This window comes from Populus euphratica, unplaced genomic scaffold, assembly GCF_000495115.2.
Source record: "Populus euphratica unplaced genomic scaffold, PopEup_1.0 scaffold58.1, whole genome shotgun sequence".
NCBI lineage: Eukaryota > Viridiplantae > Streptophyta > Magnoliopsida > Malpighiales > Salicaceae > Populus > Populus euphratica.
The window spans coordinates 769945-778318 of NW_011499864.1; the positions used below are offsets into that span (position 1 = coordinate 769945).

Consider the following 8374-nt stretch of genomic DNA (forward strand, 5'->3'; position numbering starts at 1 on the left):
AAAAAAATATTTTTAATAATAACACATCAAAATAATTTAAAAATATAAAAAAATTAATTTTTTAATTTTTCTTGAAATGCCATTCAAAAAACAGTGACTAAAAAGATGAAAAGAACACATCCTAACTTTTTCTTCTTCTTCTTCTTTTTTTTATATGAAATACGAGAGAAATCAACTGTTATAATGGCTTGACAAAGAAAAGAATACAAAATCTCAAAGAGTTAGAAAATATAATTAAAAGGATAAAAACCCATATCATAATCATAATTCATTGATAAAAAAGAAATTCTATGAAGAAAAAGGTATAACCATGCAATATTTAAATTATCTTGTCTATGAACTCCTTGCTCGGCCGACATATTATAACTTTTGGTTAACCACCAATGAACTTCCTCCTTGTTATTTAATAAAATGGCATTGATATTTTTTTTTATAAATAAACCAGGAAAATAGAATAAGTATTAAAAATAAACTGTAATTTGATTTCAGGTTTTTATAGAATTTGAAGAGTAAAATAAATGTAGGAATGATCCTTTACTATGAATCTCATATTCTCAACCAAAAATAAAAATATACTTTTCTAGAAATCCACAAATCACATATGTAAACTTAATTCTTTATAATGTATTGTGATTATTTTTGCTAATTTAGTAAATACTCAGTTTGTTTTAGATAATAATATTCCAAGCACTTAATTAATTAGCCTTGGAATGAACTAAAATTAGAGTTCCAATGACTAGCCTATAATACTGGGTCGTAGCTATTCAAAAGGGATTACGAGATGAAAACGCTAAGGGTTCCCATCACCAACACTAGCAATGAATCCGCATGGAATTTTACTTGCAAATCTCACTCACTTCCTTCCTATATAAAGCAGTGTGGATGGTTTCAAAAATAAAATAAAATAAAAAAACTAAAGCATTTTTCTTCCCTTTGAGAAACAAAAACTATTGAAAATGGCAAGCCTAGCCCTAGCCACATCCCTTCCCAGGTATGGTCAACTCGGTGCTGTGATAGTTAGGAGCCAAAGGAGCTCTGGAGTTTTCATCCCTTTAACAAGACGTTTTCAGGTAGATCAAGTCACATCATGACTAGTAATGTAATGTTGGGTTGTGATTGACAATGAGTGTTAAACACTAATCTTGCTGTGAAATTGCAGGCAAGTTCTCGTAAGGAGGCTTCATCGGGTGGCTTTGAGATGGCTCGTAAGGCCACAAAAGAAGGAGCCAATGAAGCAAAGGCTGCTGGTGAATCTGTGGTCGAAGATGTAATAAGAAAATCACAACACTAAATAGATAATTAATTTGTATGACCGTGTTTATAATTTGTTTTCTTAAATGTTTGACAATTTAGACTAATCTTTTGGCTACTTGATGAGGAGCAGGCGACCCAGAAAACAAAAGAGGTGGCTGGAAAGGCATCGGAGGCCTCAAACGATCTAGCAGACAAGGCAAAACAAACTGCTCAAGATGCTTGGGGAGCCGTAAAAGATACCACAGCAAAGATCAAAGACACAGTAGCTGGCAAAGCTGAGGAATCAAAGGAATTCATCAAGGAAAATGCAGACACAGTCAAGCGCAGCATGAACACCAAAAACTGAGCTACACAACATTCTCGTATGTTGTGCCTCCTTTGATCAAGTTCAAATCCCTTGATTCTTGATTTCTTATTTGTAGTTTCCCTCCTACTTTTATGTGTTTCCTATATAGATTTACGTCACTGCATTTCTGTTTAGAGTCACTTAGCTGTTGTAATAAATACCGGGCTTACAAGCATCGGCATTTGACATTTGTAAGACCATAAATATTACTCAATAAAATAAAACATTTTTGGTGCCACACTGGAGCTCCTCTGTCTATTCACTTTACTGTGAACACTGTTGTTGGTTGACTCTGCCTCCTTTCCTATTTTGCTTCTAAGGTCTCAGGCTGTTTTTTAAAATAAATTTTATTTGAATTATTTATATTAAAATAATATTTTTTAAAAAAAATTATTTTTAACAACAACATATTAAAAATAATTAATTTAAATTTTTTAAAACCATGATTATATATAAAAAGATAAATAGAGGTTACAAAAAAAATTTCATTGGATATTAGTTGTTTTTTAATATCCAATGAGTCTATTTTTTCCAACTCCTTTTTTTTTTCATTTAAATGGTTATTAAAAACAATTGTTGCCTTCTTTATAAAGAGTGCTTGTTGCTTTGGGGTTTTTCCCCCATTTGTTGCTTGTTAATTATATTCCATAAATAATGTGCCATATTTTTTTTTAATTTGTAGAATACAAAATACGTATTGTATACATGACTCTAACAAGTTCAGATTTTTTTTAGTTTCTAATTATATGGGAGCAAAATAAATCATACAAGATTAATAGCACAAATATCAAATACAATATTGAAACTATAAAATATATAAAGAGTAAAACTTCGAAAATTTCAATTATTTATTCCTTAATTTATTCTTTTGCATCATTTCTGTATCTATCTCCAACAATTTGATATGTTTGCTATTGGTTTTCTCGCCGGTGTTTAACCATGGATAGAATTTTTAAACATCCTTGACTCACAGACAACGCATTGTGGTCCAGCATGATCCAGCCATGACGGGGCTCTCGTCTTCTCCAACGCCCCCTTCCCAAATACAGATGGGATTAGCGACGGAGTTAATTGCAAAATATACGATATGTTCTAATTTTGAAACGGGTGAAATTGGCATCCATAACACTGGCAAGATACCATAGGTCAACAAGCTGTACACAAACCCCACGCGCACATGCTCTGTCACATCTAAGATCATGAATTAAGAAATCGAATTCCCAACTCCAATTTGATATAAACCTAAAGAACCACCAATTGCAGTCTTCCAGGATGACGAACAGCACTCGTGGCAGGATTCAAGAAGCTGTCAGATGCTTTGCTTTTTTGAGAGGTGAACATAATCACACCCATGGGTGGGCATCAGATCAAGAGGGGAAATCGAAACGGAAGAGCAATGTTATTGGCTACAGATCAGGGAGAGAATACGGGATAGAGAGACAGAGAGGGTTACGTCAGGCATTGCATGGACACGTTTCCTAGAGGAGCAGCTGAATTTGTAATGTCAAAGTGGGCACCGCCTGCCTTGCACCGCTTTGCCCACGAATCAAGACAACCTCCATATTGGATGTTGGTTGTTAAACCAATAGAAAATTATGTCATGAGGGACGGAGTCCATTTTTCCCTGCTCTGCAAGATTTCAAATTACTAAACTGAAGAGAGAGAAAGGTCGTTAAGAGTTCAGAAATTATTATGTAAGTGTGAGTATGGAGATGGAGAAAGGGTTTTTGGTGATTGGGATTGATCTCTATAGTTCATAATACTAGTGCTGGTTGCTCTACTTTGTATAAATAAGATAGATTTAAATGAATTAATATAGAATATTGCAGGGAAAAAATTAACATCGATTTTTTAATTATTTAATTTGAGAGAAAAAATGGCATTGTATAGTCCCTCAAAACTTAAATTCAAATTTTAGCAAATTCCATAGATTATCATGCATTAAAATATTTTAAAAGATAATAAATAAGCTTATTAGTTCTTTAAATTATTACCTGTTTATCATTCAATCTTAAACTTAAACTTCAAATTAATTAATATTCAAAAGACATACAGTTATTACTATTAGTTGGAAGCCAAACTAAGATAATATGAAATATTCCCACCATTTGAATTTATTTATCCATTAATTAGTCGATTTTAACATATTTATAAAACTATCATTTTTTGCTTTATATGATGTGTAAGCTTTCAAAACTATTTTTTTTTCTTTAGAAAACATAAGAAAACATAGAAGTCTATCTATTTAAGAAAAAAATAATTAATGTGTTTTTTTATTTGTTTTAATCTTATCCTTTAACATGAATTATATTTTATAATTTACTTAAACTTTCTTTTCTAATACTAGATTAATACTTAGTTTTACACGTGTTTAAAGAATAAGATTGAAAAACTATATTTTATTCTGTGAATTATTTAAAAAATATGCAGATATTTTTTAAACAACCCAAAATAAAAACACGAATAACCGAGGAATTACATAAAATGGACCGAAAGTGTGATTTGCGTATTATTAATAATACATAATGAATTTTGAGCATGGTGGTTATTGGAAGTTACTGCTAAGATTCGAACCGTACTCTAGTCCACTCCCTGGCACTCGTAAACGTGAAGGCTGAGGCACCGCTAATTTGCACCACTGAGGAGAAAACGTATGGCGGGTGGCACAAAATCCGGAGTCAGGCTGAGAAAGTAGCGGCGCACGAGGTTTTGTTTTTGTTTGGTTGTTTCTATATCTCTCTAAAACCACCCTCTCACTCTCTATCTCTCTCATCTCTAATGAACATTAATTGAATAGTTGCAAACCCACAAAAAAATGGTTTGGACTTATCTCAGAAAAAGGTTTTAAAGGCTAGACAACTGTATGAAACGTCCTGGAACAGACCAGAACACGTATGGAGTTGTGTTTCAAAAGCGTTTCACCCTGTGGGGATTCTCCAAGCTTGGCCTCGTTGTCTCTCTCTAGATATTTGGATTGCCTGGCTAGATTTTTGTTCGATCGATCGATCTCTCTGTTTTGATCTTGGATTGACGATGGGGTTAAGGTATTAATAACGATCGTATTCAATTTTGGAGTAGTTAATGATCCTATATATTAAAATAATAGAAGGTAATTAAGAATTAATTAAAGAATTAGAGAAGAGATCGGAGGGGTCACTTTCTTTGATGCATGGTTTGTAGGTATTATTTATGTTATCTTTGTTGTTGATAGATTCAAATAGTTTATGTTGTTTCGTAAGGATTTGATGCTTGTAGCGGGCCCTTACCCTCTTTTGCTTCCTTAATCAGAAACAATCTTCTTCATTGCACTTATCCGTACAATGAAAACCCTATCCTTCAGTGTTCTCCGATATCTTTTTCTTCTCTCTCTAAATCTACCTCAACAGAACTCAAAAGGGTCTCTCAAGTTGTAACTTTTTTATTTGTATTTCATTTGCTTTAATTAGAGAGGGGGAGAGAGAGAGAGAGAGAGATGAAGGGTTTGGAAGTGCATGGTGAAGATCGGCATGAAGGGGTTGAAAATGAAGGAAACCCTACAATCGGGTTTGATGCTATGGAGGAAGAGCAAGATATCCTTGTTGAAGATAAGGAGATCTGGCTTGAGAGGGGGCAAGAAGATCTGTTACATGCGAGTGATGTTTCGATCTTCTATGAAGACTTCCCTCCACTCCCAGATTTTCCTTGCATGTCTTCTTCTTCCTCTTCTTCATCCACTCCGGCTCCTGTCAAGGCCATAACTTCGTCGTCATCTTCCTCCCGTTCTTCGTCAGCTTCCTCCTCTTCTTCAGCGGCTGCTTGGGCCGTTTTGAAGTCAGAGGCAGAAGAAGATGTTGAAAAGAATCATCAACATCGTAATCACTGCTATCATCGTAACAATAATAATGATGATTTTAACAGTCAAGAGATGGATGATCCGGTGGATGTTTCTACAGCGGCCTTGTCTTCTACTTGCTCAATGGAGGTCCCTCAGCCTCCTGATCAAGCAATGGAATTAGGAATTGAATGCATGGACGTGATGGAGGATTTGGGCTACATAGATCTACTTGAGAGTAATGATTTCTTTGATCCTTCATCTATATTTCATCCTGATGAAGGCCTCTTTGAGGAGTTTCAAATGGAGCAAAACGAACCACAAGATCAGCTACAGCTTCCATATGATGAACAAGCTGGAAATGAAGAGATTACAAAAGGCAAAAATGATCAGGAGGCCGACCACCAAGGAGGAAGATCAGATGATCTGGCCATGGTGTTTTTAGACTGGCTCAAGAGCAACAAAGAGACTGTTTCAGCTGATGATTTGAGGAGAGTCAAACTCAAGAAGACCACTATAGAGTGTGCTGCTAGGCGTTTAGGTGGTGGTAAAGAAGGCATGAAACAACTCTTGAAGCTCATTCTCCAATGGGTCCAAACGAATCATCTACACAGAAGGCGCATGAGAGAATCATCCTCCAACGTTAATCTTCCCTATCCATACAATCCAGACCCTCTTCAGAACCAAAACCCTAACCCTAATTCAAATCTCAACTGCAATCCTATACCAGCTGATCATTCAAACCCTTGCTTCACCCAGTCACCTTGGAACGTTGCTCCCCCGCCATATCTAGCCGCAGATCCGGCAACAGTCATGCCAGGTTTTTCTCCCATGGTTGGATATATGGGTGACCCGTTTTCAAATGGATCTTCTAATATAAATGGCCATCCTTACGGGACTCCACAGGATTGCAATCACATGCTTCAGTCCTATCAAACATGGCCTCCCTCACAATTTCCTTCGGCTTCACGCTTCAACTCATTTGCAGACACCAATCTCCAGTCAGCTCAACCCCAGAATCCTGCTTTTACCGGGTATGGTAACCAGTACCCATATCAGTATGTTCCGGCTAATGGTGATAACAGGTTGACGAGGTTAGGTTCCTCAGCTACAAAAGAGGCAAGGAAGAAGAGAATGGCTAGGCAGAGAAGGTTTCTGTCTTACCACAGGAATCAGAATCATCACAATATCCAGCACCAAAATCAAGGTGCTGGCGATCCGCATGAAAGGCTCGCAGATGATCCCAATGGTGCCCCAACAGGTCAATCTACTCCTGGTAGTTGGGTTTACTGGCCCACAGCTGCTGGTGGAGGTTCTGCTTCCACCACTGTGGATGCACCGGTGGATCGACCAGCCATGCAAACACAGACTAATAATCACCGGCAGGCCGCGGCCGAGAGGCGACAGGTTGGCAGTTGGTTTGATTGTCCACGTTGAGTTTTATCACCTTTTTTGTGAAATCTTATGTGCATGTCTGTTTTTGTTTGTCTAGGGATGGAAACCTGAGAAGAACCTGAGGTTTCTCCTTCAGAAAGTGTTGAAGCAGAGTGACGTGGGGAGTCTTGGGAGGATAGTGTTGCCAAAGGTATAAATCATGGCATCAACACACACACATAAATTAATTAATTAATTTCTTGCTAATTACAGGTTTTAATTTTTTTTTGTTTTTATGCAGAAAGAAGCAGAAACACATCTCCCGGAGCTAGAGGCAAGGGATGGAATTTCCATCGCCATGGAAGATATAGGGACTTCTCGTGTTTGGAACATGCGTTATAGGTATCCTAAAATTTAATTTAATTAACCTTTCTAATTATTCATGGATTTCTTTCATCTTTTAATTTCTCAAATTTACTTGCAAATAATTTAATTTAATTAATTAATCGTTCAAATCATTGATGGATTTCTTTCATCTTTAGATTTCTGGTCAAATTTTCTTGTGAGTTAAATCTCTGCTCTCTGTGTCTCTTTTTTCTCATTGTGGAGTTTCAGATTTTGGCCCAACAACAAAAGCAGGATGTATCTCCTCGAAAACACTGGTGAGTATTAATTTGATAGCTAGCTAGCAAAATTTATTTGATTTAATTAATTATAATTATTTTTTCATGGACAATTTTTCTTTCTTTTTTTCTGCTTCTATGCATGCATATACATAATATTTATATTTCTTGATTTCAGGAGATTTTGTGAGAACAAATGGACTCCAAGAAGGGGATTTCATAGTCATCTACTCGGATGTGAAATGTGGAAAATATGTGAGTGAGCACCTTAATTGCTTTAATATTAATAATTATCCCGTATTTTTATTTATTCTTCAAAGATTTAATTAGCTAGCTAGGCTGATGATAAACACTAACTCAAATCGCATCACAGTTGATCCGAGGAGTGAAGGTACGGCAACCTGCCGGGCCCAAACCAGAGAACAAGAGGGCAGGAAAATCGCAAAGAAACTCGCCTGCAAATTGTCCAGCTGCTGCTAATAATGGCTCTGGCTCTCAAAAACAAACAGTAAAGTGATCATAGAGACAAGGAAGATAGCACTCTCTCTCTCCTTCATGCATGAAAATGAGTGGGCAAATGGAGGGTGAGATTTCCAGCTGGGGCAGTTAGTTAATTTGTTTGAAACCCTAGATTCTCTAGCCACAATCACCATGTAATCTTTGGTTTCTCAGTCAAAGTAGAGATTGCAGATCACAAATGCCGAGACTATAAAGGAGAGTTTGGCTTGTGGTGCTATTTACTAGCCATGATCTCCACGTTTAAGGATATTAATTTCAAGCTAGCACATATATTAAATGTGCGGACCTGTACTAATGTATGATTGTATTGTTAATAACCACTTGGTGGGGGTGTCCCGTATATGTTATCGTCTGCCTCTCCTTCTGTTCATTTCCTTTTGTACGACGTACAATGTCTTGCTGCTGTTGATGTTCTTGTACTTTTATATAGCTCAACTTAGTACATAT

The 8374-nt window shown here is 36.3% G+C and overlaps 2 protein-coding genes across 2 annotated transcripts; both read left to right on the forward strand.

Annotated features, from left to right (window-relative positions):
* The first annotated feature begins 925 nt into the window (after positions 1-925).
* Positions 926-1832, forward strand: LOC105125685 (Late embryogenesis abundant protein (LEA) family protein). The gene is made up of 3 exons (XM_011026247.1): positions 926-1070; positions 1160-1267; positions 1385-1832. Exons 1-3 carry the CDS (start codon positions 957-959, stop codon positions 1598-1600), a joined length of 438 nt encoding a protein of 145 aa, XP_011024549.1. The 5' UTR covers positions 926-956; the 3' UTR covers positions 1601-1832.
* Positions 1833-5072: 3240 nt separating this feature from the next.
* On the forward strand, positions 5073-8047 carry ABI3 (AP2/B3-like transcriptional factor family protein). Its single transcript, XM_011026248.1, has 7 exons — positions 5073-5451; positions 5503-6818; positions 6904-6996; positions 7087-7187; positions 7401-7447; positions 7587-7663; positions 7782-8047. The coding sequence occupies exons 1-7, from the start codon at positions 5073-5075 to the stop codon at positions 7923-7925; spliced, it is 2157 nt and encodes a 718-aa protein (XP_011024550.1). The 3' UTR covers positions 7926-8047.
* Positions 8048-8374: the final 327 nt, after the last annotated feature.

Excerpts from the sequence above, each read along its gene's own strand:
- LOC105125685 (XM_011026247.1), top strand. The coding sequence starts at position 957 with ATGGCAAGCCTAGCCCTAGCCACATCCCTTCCCAGGTATGGTCAACTC. Across the intron at positions 1,071-1,159 it reads CTTTAACAAGACGTTTTCAG|GCAAGTTCTCGTAAGGAGGC; the intron begins GTAGATCAAGTC and ends GTGAAATTGCAG. Across the intron at positions 1,268-1,384 it reads GTGAATCTGTGGTCGAAGAT|GCGACCCAGAAAACAAAAGA; the intron begins GTAATAAGAAAA and ends GATGAGGAGCAG.
- ABI3 (XM_011026248.1), top strand. The coding sequence starts at position 5,073 with ATGAAGGGTTTGGAAGTGCATGGTGAAGATCGGCATGAAGGGGTTGAA. Across the intron at positions 7,448-7,586 it reads GTATCTCCTCGAAAACACTG|GAGATTTTGTGAGAACAAAT; the intron begins GTGAGTATTAAT and ends TCTTGATTTCAG. Across the intron at positions 7,664-7,781 it reads ATGTGAAATGTGGAAAATAT|TTGATCCGAGGAGTGAAGGT; the intron begins GTGAGTGAGCAC and ends ATCGCATCACAG.